Raw genomic sequence first — 17285 nt, 5'->3', positions numbered from 1 at the left:
ACTTGCCAGGAAAGGCACAGGGTAACACATGCTGCCTATGAGACATAATGTAAAGATGCCCACCACAACTTTTTAAAATGCTGCTCATGCACCTTTAGGGAGCAGTGTTACACACTCGGTGAAAAGTGCTATCTTGCTCCATTCTGCTTAACACCCATGATTGACTTGTATTGACTGATGTAAAAGTAGAGATGTTCCAGAAAGATAGAGAGCACAGTCAGAGGGCTAAATAAATAAATAAATAAATAAATAAAAAGAGTATATGCAGAATGATATCTTAAGCTTAACCATATAGCTTAACTTTAACATGAACACATTAAAAAGTGAGATTTATTTTTCAGGGAGGTGAATTCAAAAGTTGTCAGTACTGTACTTTAACAAGGCCTGAATCAATGTGTCTATGTACCTTTTTTTTTTGTGTCAATCATTATGTCGTAGTTATGTTTAGTTATTTTGTAGTAGGTATGTCTGTGGTATTTCTGATGCTAATCAAATGGACACAAGGTTTCTTTATACTGGCAGCAGTGGCAGCAGAGTAATGCGAACAGAATGTTCTCTCCTCCTCCTTTAGATAGGCCAGTGTTACTCTCCTTCCCTTTGGAAATCTCAGCAAAAACACTGACGTTAAAAATGTAGAAACAATTGCCACAATACTGCCAGATACAGTATAAACAAAATATTAGCAATATTAATAAAACCCACTGTTAGACTTGGGTCCTGTCCTTTACTTGCACATAAACTATTGTATTATTTTTTTTTTACCACTACAATTTCTTTTGAAAATCTGTTACTGAACTAGTTTGATGCAAGACATTGATGCGGCACCTTCCATGTCATGATGCCATTCATTAATACTCTACTTACTTATAAACTGTAATTCCATTGACTGTGCAGGAATGCCTTTTTCACAGACTGCCACTTTGTGTACCACAGGTTTTTGGTGCTGCTGAGTGTTGAATAAGCAGGTCTGTGTGCTGAGGAGCCGGGGGGAGAGGGGCTGTATGAAAGAGCCGTTCAGCAGCTGGGTGAGCCACAATTTGCTCTGAGCAGCTCTGGGCAGAGGGCGCAAACACATCTAGAGAACACAGCACACCCACGCCCGCGAGGAGCCAAGTGTCCTGCAAGTCTGCCTGCTAACACAACGCTACCTTATAAGGTAGTGAGGCTGTACACTCTGAGCCAGCATGAAATGAGTTCAAGAAAAACACCCATGGAAAGGAAAATAAAAACAGTAAGTGATGCCTGACTGAACTGGTCTCCCCATCTTTGATTACACATGCTCCTTTATGAGGTCAGTGCTTAACAAAGAATGATTCATGCTTTATTGCCGTATGTGGAATTTGTGACACAGCTAGCTTCTGATTTTACAAGTTTCTTAAGGTGAAGCCCAACATACAAATCTTGCTACATATTCAACATGGTTGCATCATCATGGCACCCACTTCAACCCTCACTTCACAGTACTCCACTTTCAAAGTCTCCTCTTTTAAAACGTAAGTGTTTCAGGGCTCCTTTTTAACTCTCCTCACCTGGAATCATTCAGTCTCGCATAATTTCCACAGTTATGGTGCCCCAGATCTGTGAGAGATTGTGTGCTACACATTGTTGTGCTTTTCCTCAATTAAACACAACTCCTCAGCTCATTAACAAGCCATTAATTGAAATGGCTTGGTGTTTTAGAGCAGAAAAAACACAACCTGTATTTCATGGCATATTTCTAGGACTCAGATTAAGAACTAGTCATTAACATATAGGTGTACATCTCTGACAATTAAAAATGTAACTTAAAAATCTGGTTAATAAGAGTTTAGTAGAGAAATGATTTTGACACAGAAACAAACATGCTGTTGTAGCAGTTAGTAGAATAAATATTAACTATTTCCTTTACTTTTTACAAGCACAACCAAAATATCTCCTGATTCAACACTACCGTTTTACACTGACAGGACAGTTCATAATGCTGAATCACTTTCATTTTATTTGTAAACAACAGTCACAAAGTACTTAAGTACATTTTTTTCTGTTCAATTCAAGTCAATACATTTTATTTGTACTGTTTGGCACTTTTAACAATAGTCGTTGTCGCAAAACAGCTTTACACAATCAAAAGAAAATTAGGAAAATTTGTAGGAAATGGAAAAAAAAGATTTTTGGTGTATATAGTATGTTGTATGACTTGTATTACACTTTACTCTGTAATGTAATTAAAATAGATAGTATATTAAAAGTCTTTTTTTAGACTGGCTATGACAGAAGGGTATCAGAACACTCAGTGCATCACCGCATGCTGCATATGGGCCTTAGCAGCCAAAAAGTTTAAGGCCTCCAAATTTCCCAAACTGCATTCTGACAGAGCATCCATGGAATGCGCTGGACAAACAAGTTGGATTTGTGGAGGCCCCACCTCATAATCCACAGCATCTGCCCCTAGCGTCCTGGTGCCAGACCTAGGTCTTGTGGAGTTATGCTGTAAGAAGCCAGTACTGACAATATTGAGCTTAATGTTTTGCATTTTAATGCTATGGCTGAAAGTGTGTGTTTGAGATTTTATATATATTTAGCCAAACATCTTTATCGAAGTTTTTTTTTTTTTTTTTATATATAAAAACAAAAAAAACAAAGTTGTTGTTTTTTTGGGGGAAAAACAAAGTTGTTTTTTTGTTTTATAAAACACAAAAACAAAAAACTAATTTGATAAAGATATTCGGCTAAAACGTCTCCAGGACTTAAAAACAACAACCTATTTTACTTACTTAGATAAAATTCCTTGTCAAAACACAAGCAGCAAATACAATTAATAAATCATACAATATCTTAATTAGTCAAACCAAACTGAATGCATTTTGATTAACGCTAAACCATGAGGTAACCGCTAAAGGCATACAAGATCTGTGCTCCAGTGTGGTACATATGTATTCAAAATACATTCACAGCTCTGTTTAAAATGTATAACGCTATTTTTTTGCTACTAAAACTATAAATTAAAATCTGTAACATATGATATATTAAACTGTTTTTCTTCAAGCAAACTGAAAGACTTGTTAACCAGTGTCTCCTCACTGTCAACAAATCGATATCCAAATAGTTCCATCGTCGGACCACAGACATCTTGTACAACTTGGGCTAACTTGAAGGGTATACTGAAACGCCATTTTTCTACCTGCTCTGAAGAGTTCTTCTGTGTAGAGTACACTCCACTTACAACCTCTGAAGCATGTGTGTTCTTAATGATCCATTCCTTTGCCTGTGATGTGAATGGGATCCCGATAAACCTGTACATTTCAGCTGCTTTCTGCATGGGGAATCTTGCGATGTCCTCATAGCGCACAAGCATGTAGCGACTTTCCAGCCAATCCGGTTGGCTCAGGCCCAGCTCGGCAGACTCACGGATTTGATTGCAGTTTCCTTGAAGCCGTTTCACTTCTTCATCGTCAATGGGTACCTCTCCATTTGCTGCCCAACTTTTCCAAGTCTGGTATTTGCTAGAAAAAGCTATCATTCTTGAAGCCAGGACAGCACGGGGGTCTCTCACCAGCTGTATGACCTTAATATCCAGTCTAGGATCCTCAACTAACAAACGGAGTGAGTCCAGCTGCCGAACCCTAACTGTCTTGATGGCCCTATGTTTCTTGCTCAGACAAGACTGTGTGGCCAAGGTGAAGTTGAGAGGGCCACAGCGGCGTGTTCTGCAGTGAAATCGCTCAAAAACATGCTTTTGTACTGGCGTGCACACCTGCTCCTCACACAGAGCTATGCTAGACTCACGTCGAAACAGCGCTGGAGTGACATGCTCTAGAGGAGGTGGGCTGATGTAATTCTCCAGCAGGGAGAAGTTGCACAAGAATAAGCTCAGAAGCACATCCCGGTATACAATGGATGAGATGTTGGAATCCTCTGAAAGCATCCTCTCTACATGCCACAGTGGCTCATATAAGTAGAACATGTTGTTTCCAAGCTGGTTAAAAAACTCACCTACAAAGGAGGATCCAGTTCGAGTGGTGGCCAATAAGAGAATATGCTTTTGACCAGCCTGGACTGGATCCAAAAACTGTGTCAAATTAAAACTCATCTCACTGTCATCCAAACTGGAGTCATTTAAGAATGAAAGAGGCTCTGAGGTTTGTGTCTGTCTGTGTGTGAGCTTGTCAGAGACCCTGGAAGAGACAGAAAGTTTTATTTCAAAATGTTTACTTTTTTATTCACTATATTTGAACAACATCTTTAACTCATTCAAGCATTTTCACTATCATAACCACATAATCCCCCTTATTTAGTTGCAATGTAGTCACAAAATAATTATTCATAATACTTGTGAGCTCACCTTGAAATAATATTGTTTTCCTTTTCAATGATGACGAGGGCCACAATGCAGATGATGAAGATAACATATTTATTCCTCATTCTTGTATAGAATTCTGTTAGGAAATTCCTCCACAGTCTGTATGAGTCGCTATTCAGGTTCATCTCATGTCAGGACATGGCTTAGAGTTGACCTGCAGTAAGCCACAATATAAGAAACTATTTATATACTATATATATTTATATATTTTTTAACTATATATTGTATTGCATTGTACAAGTATGTTCAGTAGAGTACCAGCTATGCAAAATCTGCTAACCAGCCACTTGTGTGTATAAGTTGACTGCTGTCAGTGAGAGATTCTTGACTATTTAGTACAGCTAAGAAAGCCTGCACAGTGAGACAACCTAAGCTTTGTTCCTCCAGATCCAATAAATAGCAACTACTGTCATCACCTTTCCACTAATAGCAGTGAGGACCTGAAAAGTTTTGAGAAGGACACAATGCCTTGTTTAAAGGCCTGAATCTATTCAGCTGAAGACAGTATAACTGTGGCACCACCCCACAAGCTCTGTTAATAAAAAACATGCCCAGGGAACACAAGGCCTTAGATCTAAAGTAAGACTCAGAGAAACACTCAGTGACCCATCATGTGTAGGAAAATGTGTTGTATGTTTTGCTAGCAATTCTCTTCTGATTTCACAGCTTTTAAATACAACCACAGGCATTTCTTAACATTTCAGTTGAACGCAGCACCATGTTTACTGCTAGATATTGATGACTTTGGGGAATGACTGAATTTTATCTCAGCTGCATTGTTAACATTAAATTTACTTATTACTGTGCAGCTACTACAGTTCCTCTTATAACAAAGCAAAATCTAATAAGAAAGAAAAGAAACACCTCAAGATGTGCTTTTATGGGTAAATAATCAAAGAAGGCTTGGTGTTATGCAGCCTAAAACAATGCAGTTGATTATTTTCCAATCACAACATGATTCATAATATAATTATTCCACTTATACCACAGTGATTAATTATATGTTTCATTTACTATTAGTCTGTATTTAATTAGGCTGTTTGATTATGGCCTCCATTTACCTTACGCAACATCACAATATTTATTTTGCATCCAGATTTGTGTAAATTTTTGGTTGAGATCTTGTAACCATGATTGGAGACTTAAACCACTCACTTTATTCTGTATACAGGGTCTCGCGGGCCTGGAGCCTATCCCAGGAGACTTAGGGCACGAGATGAAGTACAACCTGGACATGGTGCCAACCCATCGCAAGGCAAGATTTAGACCACTCTAAATAATTTATCCCTTATGCTCCCAGAGCCACTCTTTCACAAGTTAGGCCCAATAAATCTTGCCATTGTCTTCATCTAAAGCAACCACCAGATCCTAACACTGTTTACATCTGAAGAACCATCCGATCATAAAACTGCCTCCAGCGTCTTGTACAGTGGCCACTATGCATGATGGCTGAATCACTTCATGTTATTCCCTTGTTACCCTGATCTGCCATCCTGGAGCGATATCATAGATCTGAACTCATTCAGAAACCAGGACCCTTTTCATTGTTCCAAAGTCCAATCTTTATGGTTCCTAGCAAAGTTAAGCTTTGTCCTATTAACTTTACTAAAAAGTGTTAGGGGTTAAAGGTTGAGGCAAGATATAAGTACACAACTGTGATTTCTACTGTAAATATTTTACAGTAAAACTTTACAACACAATTTACAATACATCTAAACGGTATCTGGTTTCGAAGTTTAAATATGAGGACTGATTCTTAAAACTCAAATAATAGAGTCTGAAGTATACAGACTAAAAAAATAACTATCACTATCGCAACAATTCATTAAAAAAATATATTAGGGGTGAAAACTGGTAAAGTCGGACAAGACATGTAAGCTTGATCCTTAGCATCTCCATATGGTTATACTGTACTGACCTAAACCTGTTTAATTTATCCAAATTAGGAACATAAATGATGTAAAGCAAAAATACATAACACTTTGTAATGAGTGTAAATGTTATTAATGGTTAAAAAGCCTTATGTAGGATCTTTAAATGGTACACTATGAAATATGATTGTGAACTGCACCAGAAAGTCTGAAAAACTAAATATGAAAAAATATTTTATATTCTTATATAATCTTTCTATATATTTGTATATATATTTTATATATCAAATATCTATCTAAATAATTATATTGTGTTTGTTAGGGGTAGATTTTCTTCTGTCCAACTTTATCAGTATGATATTTGTAGTGTGTACATTATTATTCCTCACAAAACTTGACTTAACTTTGGTGTTTGTCCATATATGGTATAAATAAAAACATAACCAGATTAGCGTTCTAGGTAATAATTTATAATTCAGGAAGCTGCTATTGTAGAGACTGGCATTTTTGTGCAAAACTATAAATTCAGTTAGTTACTGTAATTGAATAGACTTGACTTCCATTTTTTTATCAGTTATGTTTTTAATCAATGAATTTAGTTACAATTAATACGCATTTTTCAGGTATAACGTATTTAGTTTGTTTTTAATCCTCGGTGAAGTTATATGGGTTTTCTCTGGGTGTTCCAGGTTATTTCTAAAGTCATGCAGATTAGGACAATTGTCGATTACAATTGCCAGTAGTGTGTGATTGTGCATGTTTGTGCCCTGTGAGGGATAGACACCCCATCCAGGGTGTACCCTGACTAGTGCCCTAAGTCTCCTGGGATAGGCTCCAGGCCTCTCGTGACCCTGTACAGGATAAGCAGTATAAAGAATGAGTGAGTAAATGAGAGAGTGAGTGAAGTTACACGTTTTGGTAATGACTCATACTTTATGATTTAATGTTAAAATCTATAAGAAAAATAAACAAATTGCATTTGGTCAGTTCACCCCCTGCCCTAATCTGTTTGTTTAAAGCAAAAAAATTGAGACCAAAAAGATTTTTCATTTGCATTTTTTAAACTCATATTCTGGCATTAAATATGACATTAAGATTTCAGTAAAAAGTGGCAGAGAACAAAATTTCCTAAACTGTCCCACTTTACCGATCTTCCCACTTCCCACTTATATATAAATATATAATTTTATTAATTAAAATTTGCCACAAAAGAGGGGTCTTCCCAGGGCTTGTGTCTTTTAAAATCTGTTTGCAACATTATACAAGGTGTGTGTAGTACAGTACACTGTCAAATATAAAGTGCTTTCAGTCAAACCAACCATCAGATAAAATGTAAGTAGAATCTTATCTCCCCTATTTTGGTCCATCACATAAGTAAATTATCTGCACAAAGTATATCATGTAGAAAAAGACACAATTTTCAGGGTGACAGTGAATGATAGTTTGCACTGCGAGTAAATATAAACCGGTTATGCGTGCTTATATGTTCTAGTAATCAAACTTTCAGCAGTGGTGTCTAAGCTGCAATCTTTACATATTCAAAACCCATTGGAGCATTTGACAAATCTGATGATCTGCTGAAGCAGAAACGGACATCACTCTGTTTATTATTGCCATACAAATTACATTAACTGCTGCTCTCACATTCTAGACTGAAAGTGGCATGATATGCAAAGGCAAGACTAAATACATGATGAATCAGTTATTTATTCAACTACAATATAACATTACTTTAGCAAAATAAGAACACAATAAAAATTAGGCTTTAATAAAAACATAATTATAATTAATTGCTAGCTGTTAAATATATGTTTGTACTAATTATTTGTTATTGCTTTATATATGTAATTGCTATTACATGTCAAGAAACATACAACACTATGCAGAAGCAAGAATCATTATCACAGATGTGTAAGCTCTATGAGTGTGAAAAGCATGTTTCAGGCGTTTTGTGGTTCAGCAGTGCATGATGGAACATCCTGGATGACAGGCACTGTTTAGAGGGAGTTCTCATGCAATCTAAATCCACAATCAGCAATGACAGGCTCTTTGTAGCTGCTTGAGCCTACAAGGTGCAGCTGTGCCAGGGGAACACTACGGCAAAGGAGGTAAGGAGAGAGCTAGCAATAAGCCTACACAAACAGAAGCAGACTGGTTCAAACAACATTAGGATTTCCTGCATATGCTGTATTTATGGTTAGATTTTGTTGTTTTATTTAGTCCATAATTTAAAGATACAAAAATTTATATTTAGGCATTTGGCAGAGTGACTTACAAAAAGTGCTTTGAAGTTTGGATAGATCCTTATACTGGGTTACTAGGTTACTAACTATATACCATCAGTCAAACACTTTGTTTAATTGTTTTTTTTTTTAAAGGAGGAAAAAGAGATTAACCGAACTATTGAAGAAATACCATGCATTTATGAACTAGAGTAGAGACATGTTGGATACTAATTGTTAATTACATTCATTTATTCATTTCAGTGAGCAGTTTATAATGAATTGGGTCACAGTAGATCCAGAGAACACTAGGCACACATAGGGAATACATCCTGGATGGAACAACATCTTAGGGCAATGTGCATGTGCGCGACACATACTGTACAGATATACACATGTATTTACACCTAGGGCAGATTAGCATAGCCAAATGTACAGTATCCAAAACAGAAACCAAAAGTTTACATACGCCTCAGCCAAATATATTTAAAATCAGTTGTTCACATTAACCCTAGTGAACATTCCCTGACTGAGGTCAGTTAGGATTACAGCTTTATTTTAACAATGTGAAATGTCAGAATAATAGTAGGAAGAAAGATTTATTTCAGGCTTTATTTATTTCATTACATTCCCAGTGAGTCCCAGTGAGTTTAGAACACTAAGTTCGTATTTGGTAATAATGTCTTTAAATTAACTTGTGTCAAACTATTTAAAGGCAATATCATATTTTGGGTCAATTTTGGGTCCATAAATTGTTTGACCTACAATTGTTTTTTCACACAATATTGCACAATAACTTATCGTCAACAAGAAAAGTTCACTGCATTTACCTTCTCATTGACAATTTATTTGCACTACCTAAACTGAGCCTTGTGTACTGCCCAGCGCTACATTATCACCGAGTATTGCATTGTGTCATGTTGTTGCTCTTGTTTGCATGTGTACTTTATGTTGTCTTTTTGTATAGTTCTTAGATATTTTTTATTCATTTATGTTGTTAATTTATGTTGCATGTATCACCTTGGTCCTGGAAGAACGTTATTAGTTTTACTGTGTACTGAACTGTATATGGTTAAAATGACAATAAAAAGCCTTGACTTGGCTTAACTTGACCTTTCAGATGACCCTTCATAAGCTTCTTACAATAAGCTGATAGAATTTTTGCCAATTTCAAATAGAAATGCGTAACTATGTCAGGTTTGTAGGCCTCCAGGCTCACACAAACATTTTTCATTTCTGCCCTCAAATGTTCTTCTGGATTGTGGCCAGAGCCACTCCAATACCTCTCGGACAACAACTTTATTGTCCTTAGGTCATTTTGTCACAACTTGTATGCTTAGGCTCATTTTTGATTTGGAAGACCCATTTACAGACAAGCTTTAACTTTCTGGCTGATGGCTTAAGAAGTTGCTTTAATATATTCACATAATCTTCCTTCCTCACGATTCCATCTATTTTGTGAAGTACACCAGTTAATCCTGGAGCAAAGCACCCCCACAACATAATGCTGCCACCCCCGTGCTTCACATTTGGGATGGTGTTTTTCAGCTGGCAAACCTCCCCCTTTTTACTCCAGGTCAAGCTTTGTTTCATCGCATGCCATTGACAAGATTGTTGTACTCCCTGTGCAGCTACAAACCACAGTCTTGCTTTTTTTTATTCTATTATTATTATTAGAGTTGGTGTTTTTGTCCGATATAAGAACTCATCATCATCTCCATCACCATAAAAAAGGAATATAAGCAAAATTAAACAAAAATGTATAAGCAAACTCAGGAACGCAAGTGATTTTCTGTTTTAAACAACGTAATGTTCAGTATAAACACGTTTTCACAAAACAGCGTCTATGAATTAGGATTTCAGCCTAAGCGCTTTAAAGCTACCCCCCTATTTGAGGTGAGACGGTTGTCTGTGCATTCATACCTCTCTCCACTCAGAGCCTCTGGTCCCTGCGAGATGTTTCATGGCTCATCGCGCTGCCGTGCGCCTGCTCTCCGCACACTGAGAACTCCACGTGTGCTCAACACCAGTGAGACGTGGGACACGTCCACGGTCCGATTTATACCGGTACAATTATTAAATAAATAAATAAATAAATCGAAAGTTTTCTAAAAGAAACCTGAATTGAGACGTATGGAGATATTATTCATCCAAGTAAGCTTGAAAGTAATCCCGAGCTTCTGACATCCTCGTGGGGAAAACACATGGACCTCTGTGTAAATCAGTTCTCTAATACATGTTACTGCGGACTGTGGAATCGGAAGGTCTCGGGGCTGGGATGGTTTACACAGCGGTCACGTGGTATGAAGTCCTTCGTGGCGGAGCTCACAAGTGATGCTCTGTTTCTCTTTCTCGATGATTTTCCACGTATAGATTCGGGGGGAGCAGGAGGGGCAAAGGGGGCTGGACTTGCACCACGCGCATATCCACCCCCACCTCAGTCAATTCAAAATGTTCTTCATTTTCTAAATGTCAATCAACTCTTTTCTTTGTTAGTGAAACTACCAGCGTTCTTTTTTTCCTTAGACAAATCACCCTCATAGACATTTGAACTTGACTATGCGCAATCTGCTGTATAAAAGCACCAACATGCTTTAAAAAAAAAACTTCTTACACCCTACTGTACATTACTGTTATTTGCAATAATTAAACATCTTGTTCTGTATATTGTGTAAAAGCACCAACATAATTCTTACAAACTTCTTACATTCTGCATATTACTGCTGTTTGCACTACTAGTGATGCACACTGTGGTTACTTGCACTACCTTGAACACTGACTTTATGCACTTTATGTTACATACAGTATTTTCCCCCCATTTTTTAATATATGTACAGTTATGGAATGTTATGTACTTATTGTGTATATATTGTCTTTTCTATAACAAATGTGCAGTGTTTTATGTTGGTATGTACTTTGAAAGCCTTAAGCAGCCAGAATCAAATTCCTTGTGTGTGTGTCAACATACTGTACTTGGCGAATAAAACCCAATTCTGATTATTAACACATTACTACAGTATCAGTAGTAGTAATACATTATTGCTGCTGTATTATTATTAAGCCATTGCCACATACACCAAAACCAAGTAAAGACCTGACCATCACATTTTACTGTATCTGTGATAGTTGAACATTCCATTCCCAAACAAGGATTCAGTGAAGTCCTTCTGCAAGATTTTGAAATGCATCTGTGGGAATTTGTAACATTCAGTCAAAAGCATGTTTGTGAAGTCAGGTACTGGTGTTGGACCAAAAGGCCTGGCTTGCAGTGAACGTTAAAAATACATCCTAAAGCTGTTCAGTTAAGTTGAGTGGGTTCAGGGCACTATGTAGGCCACTGGTGCTCTTCTACACTAAACCTATAAACCTATATATGTTTATAGAGCTCACTTTGCGCACAGGGGCGCACTCATGCTGCTGAAATAGAAAAGCACCACCCGAAAACAGCTGTGACAATGTTGGAAGCATACAATTGTCTAAAATGTTGTTGTATGCTTTATAGCATTAAAATTACTTTTCCCTGGACCTACAGTAAGTGACCTTGGCCAAACCCTGTAAAACAGCTCGAGATCATTTTCCCGCCCAGTGCTAGACAATTATTTTACTTAATTTTAATACATATTTAAAGTCAATTTTCAACCGTCTTTTTTTTTTAATTAACACATCCATGAATGTTGTTTAAAAGTTTAAACCACAGCAAAAAAAGAACACAGACCTTGAAGGAAAATCACACCTTAATTTGAAATTAACATACAGTACATGTAGGTTTGGAAAGGCTGAATGAAAAGAACTTTATCTGAATTTTATCTGCAAAAGCCTAGTGTGTACATTTTTAAAGCAGAAGCCAGACCTGCATTTAGTGGTCAGTTGATCTTGGTTCTGTTTGTTAATCTTTTTCATTAGACTGTGGAGTGTGGCTTCTGCTTGATGGGAATGAAAATCTGCACCCACAATGAACCTTTATGTACAGTTTAAGATTAAAGTTTTATCATGGTCACGGTCATACCTGATACAATTCACACACATTAATACACTCACTCATAATGTGTGTAAGCTTGTATAGCCTGCTTATCTGCATATTTATAGACAGTGGGAGGAAAAAAGATAAGCCACAGGAAACAGAGAATTTTTCAACCTCAAAACAGACAGTAACCAAAATTTAGCATTGATCCAGGGACTCTAAAACTAGTAGGTGGCCATGTTGTATGCCGTCCCACTGTGCTGCCCTGAAATTTTACTGTGAATAACTTAATCACTTAGCATTCCCACCCAAGCACTAACTGGTCACAGAACTACTGTCGAGTTATCTGGGAATTTGCCCATCAGCCTCTGCTTCAAACTCGAAAAAAGCCATAGCCAACTACAGGGGACAAGGGAATCAACTCTGGAATCAGTTTTAATTCTTGTGTCTGACAGCTTTGCAGGTTACACAACAATTGTTCAAAATAGATTTGACTAAGTGAGGGAGAGAGAGCAAGGTCGATAACATTAAATGAAAAACCAGAAAAAGGGTACATCACTATTTCTGATAAATAACAGTTAAATCATTACTTCTAAAAAACAACAGTTAAATGAATTTTAAACAAATACAACAACTGAATTATTTAACTAAGCTTCTAACACAACTAACTAACACATACTGTTCTATCAATCCTTTAAAGGACATGTAATACACGTCATACTACATTTTTTGTGAATACATTTAAACACCTATGGGGCATTGGTGGCTCAATGGTAGGTGTTTCGCCTGCCATGTGGAAGGCCCGGGTTCGATTCCCAGCCAGTGCCCAAAACCCCAGCCACTGGATGCTGTGCTGGTACCTAGCCCGGATAAAATGGGAGGGTTGTGTCAGGAAGGGCATCCGGTGTAAAACCTGTGCCAGGTTGTAGTGCGGACTGGATAGTCCGCTGTGGTGACCCTTTGTCGGGAGCAGCCGAAAGACCAACAACAACAACATTTAAACAACAATCACAGCATAACATAAGTCACTCTATCTCTAGTAATGAGCACTATAGTGAATACATTCAAAATCAAGTACTGTAAGTCAATCAAGATTCAAGTAACTCAATCAAAATTTAAGTAAGCAGTCCTTCTTATAAGTAAAGAGCAGTATTGTTATTCCATCAGTGTCCCTGAGATGACCAGCAGCCGATGCGCTTCCCTGTCTTACATATGCTTGCACATGGTGCTTGTATGTTGAGTTTGTACCTTTGCTCCATTGTGAGGTGATGCATACTGTGATGTCATACTCTGATCATGTCACAGTTCTTCCTTGTCGAGTGACTTCAGCTCCACCATTTCACTTATTTACCTTTACAACTACAGCTCTAATAACTTGGTATTTAAAGTCTAGTGCTTAATTAATCAATCTGATTTTTATATACTGTATTTAATATGTAAAAAAAAAATTATTTAAAGGCTTTATGTTCTTTAGCCATATGTAGAGCAGACCTTGAGCAGACCTTAAGCCTTAATCGCATTTTGGTTACAGGCATTTTACAAAATGTGTTTAGGCCTACGTCAATTTTGACATTGATAATTGAGCATTATGTCTTTGGAAATTGTAAAATTCCATCTTAATCAAAAGCAGCTTGCTAGGTTACCATGACCAGTGTAAAACCATTTGGACCACTGTAGTGCTAGAAAAGGTTTGGACACATCTTGCTCATTATCCTATAACCTATGGGGATATTAGGATTATTTTAACAAGTAAAATAGGAAATAAATAAATAAATGTCTCAATATGTACTAAACTCAATAAAATAAATAAAAATAAAAGCAATTATTTTAAATTATTTGTGTTTTTTTGTATTCAGTTGCCTAACTAGATAGCCATTTTTTATGGATCCCATAAAAGGATAAAAAAGTTTAGTGTACTTTGGATATGTGTACACTAGGTGGTGGTGTACACCAAAAATGTGGGCACAATCTATCCATCACCTCAAAGAATTGTACAATATTCAGACCAATATTTAATTTTGATGATTCCTTCTAATTGTTAATCCTACTGTACTTGTGATGTACTGTATATCTTTTCCCCTCTCTAATCGGTTCCACTGAGCACAAATAAAAGAATGGTGTGTTTTTAAAGAGATGCTCTTGCTTAATTTCTGGTTAACTAGCAGCAGGGCATAAGATTCAGAAAATCTAGATTTAGTTTATAGTCTAAACAGTGTTAGATTTGGAGGTATACTTATGTTATGTCAGTCATTTACACTAATAATAATTTGAAAAGAACTAAAGCACAATTTTACATGCACTGAAGAGCTAACCAATCATACAGAAGTTGAAAAAAAAACTATGGTGAGAAAGCTATGGTGAGAAATCTTCTTCACAGAAGTGGTTCCCCATAATATTATGGGAACATTCCCCAGACCTATTTAGGAAATATTTAAGACACAAGAAAATAATTTTTTAAAACCATTGCAGGAATGTTATGGGAATGTTCACCCCGAAACGTTAAGAAATAAGGTTTCTAAGCATATTCTAATGTGCATGTACATCCTTAAGTACATGTATATGAAACAAGAAGGAGAAGCTAACAGTCAGACTGTGGGTCACGCCAGGAGTGTATAAAAGTTTCATCTGCTTAGGAAACTGTAAGAATTGCTTGTCCATTTATGCACATCTCTATAGAAAAACCCAGGAGAAGAAGTTTGCACTATAATGACATTTTTTCCTTAAAAATAAATATTTACTGTATCTACATGACTGTCACAAGCATGCCAAACCAACAGCAAACCTATTAGGGCACTTCATGTTTTTTCTTGCATGTAGGGAAACCCTACAGGGCACTGCATTATGTCTTCCTTATTGGAAGAGTACCCTAAGGAATTTTTGAGAATTTGAGAATGAAAACTCAATTTTATTTTATTTATTTTCTATTATTTTAACAATGTACATTGTTACAAACCAGCTTTATACAGTAGCAATATATAAATTCTGAAAATACAATATATGTTTTTACATTTATCCCCAATAAACAAGTAAAAAACAAAACCCTAAAAAAAGAACTCAGAAGAAATCTCTTCCTCATCTGGGTCACATACAGTATGCATAATTCCCGTCTATAACTGTGTGTAGTCAAAAGGTGCACTTTTGTAAATATAACATTCATGAACGTTTAAACAAAGTTTATTTGGTTTAACTTATCAACTGCTCACTGATGGTGACAGTGTAAAACCGTTTAGACTAGAACTTTACTGATAACTGCTATTATGATTTGCTGTCCTAAGGGCTACTGATTTTGTATCTGGAAAGAACAATTGTGGGTAATGGTACTGTATACATTTAGGACATAGCACTTTGTCTATGTTCGCACTGCAAGCCTAAGTGCTTAAATCCGTTTTCTTGCATATATATTTATCTTTGTTTATATGTCCCAGTAGATTGGGTCTGAGCACTGTGAGATGATAAAGGATTAAACTTGGTTAATCTGCTTGCCTGCCATCTGCCTGCTCCATTCAATTTTAACCTGAAAGCAAAGCAACAGTCATAAAATGAGGTAAAATTGCAAATTTTGTCTTTTATTTGAATAAAAAAAATTGAAAAATAGAAAATGTTTTAGAAAATTTAAATAGAAAATGTTAAACGTAAGTGCAATGTGTAATAGCTAAGACATAACTTTGCTTTCAATCCTTGTACATGCATGAATTAAATATATTAGACAAATAACATAATATTTTCACCATGCAATTAGTTATTTAACAAATAAACAAATAAAAAAGTACAAGTGGGCAATAGTAAATACCCTTAATACTAAGTACTGCTTTCAGTCAGGTGCTGCTAATCATCAACCTTGATTAATTGATAATCAGCAGGAGTGCAGACCACTATAAAACAGCAGTTTTGGCAGGTTGCTGGCCTGGAACATTCATTCAAGACATAAGCAATGGTCTTAGAGAAGCAAATGTTGCTGCACATCAAGCTGGAAGGAGTTATAAACAATTTCCAAACAAGTTGGATTATTTACAAGTAAAAAGCACTCAAGACAAATTCCCAGCACATTCACATTAAGGTCAGACCATGTAGTGCTCTGAGAAACACCCCCCAAAAAAAAAAAAAATAGACAATGATGATTTGGGCTTATTTTGCAGCCACATGACCTAGGCACCTTGCGGCCAAAACCTCAACCATAAATTTCTCTATAAACCCGAGTATTATAAAGGCATATGTGAGGTCATCTGTCTGGCAGCTAAGCCTTGGTTAAAATTGGGTTATGCAACAAGACAATGTAAATCTACATCAGTATGGCTGAAAAAAAAAAGAATCAAGGTTTTGGAATAGCCTAGTCAGACATTAACTCTATTTAAATGCTGTGGTAGGACCGTAAAAGAGCTGTGTATATGCAGATTTCCAACAAATGCAATGAACTAAGCAATGTTGGTAAAAAAAAAAAAAAAAAAAACGTCCACAGTTATGTGAGAGACTGATAGTCATATAGTAGACAATTACTTTAAGTTGCTGCTGTTAAAAGGTAGATCTTCAAGCTTTCAATCATTGGGTACTTATTGGCCACATGTTTTTTTTTTTTTATTTTGGCTTTTGTTTTTACACATAAGCACATGCAATTCAAAGGGGGGGCTAACTTTTGAACATGACTGTATATAGAGTATCAGTTAAAAGGTTTATATATTAAAAGCCACATTAATGTAATATTTTGACTATATCATTTATGTGCAAAAAATGTGTTTTTAAGCATAAAATTAACAACAATTTAAATACCACACTGTTAAGGCAGACTCTTAAATAAACTGGGCGTAAAATAGATTAACTGGGCCCTTTTTATTAGCTCTTATGAAATCTATGTTAAACTAAAACATACTTACCTAGACCTTTTGTGGTAATATATA

General features: G+C 36.3%; 1 protein-coding gene across 1 annotated transcript; it reads right to left on the bottom strand.

Moving 5' to 3' along the window:
- Nucleotides 1–1966: 1966 nt before the first annotated feature.
- Nucleotides 1967–10741, bottom strand: chst3a (carbohydrate (chondroitin 6) sulfotransferase 3a). Its single transcript, XM_053501495.1, has 3 exons — nt 10356–10741; nt 4322–4493; nt 1967–4154 (listed from the first exon to the last, which is right to left on the bottom strand). The coding sequence occupies exons 2-3, from the start codon at nt 4462–4464 to the stop codon at nt 2975–2977; spliced, it is 1323 nt and encodes a 440-aa protein (XP_053357470.1). The 5' UTR covers nt 4465–4493; nt 10356–10741; the 3' UTR covers nt 1967–2974.
- Between the last annotated feature and the right edge of the window lie 6544 nt (nt 10742–17285).

Source organism: Clarias gariepinus, chromosome 8, assembly GCF_024256425.1.
Source record: "Clarias gariepinus isolate MV-2021 ecotype Netherlands chromosome 8, CGAR_prim_01v2, whole genome shotgun sequence".
Classification (NCBI taxonomy): Eukaryota; Metazoa; Chordata; class Actinopteri; order Siluriformes; family Clariidae; genus Clarias; species Clarias gariepinus.
The sequence above is the reverse complement of the archived record's forward strand: the minus strand, read 5'-3'. Positions and strand labels throughout refer to the sequence as shown.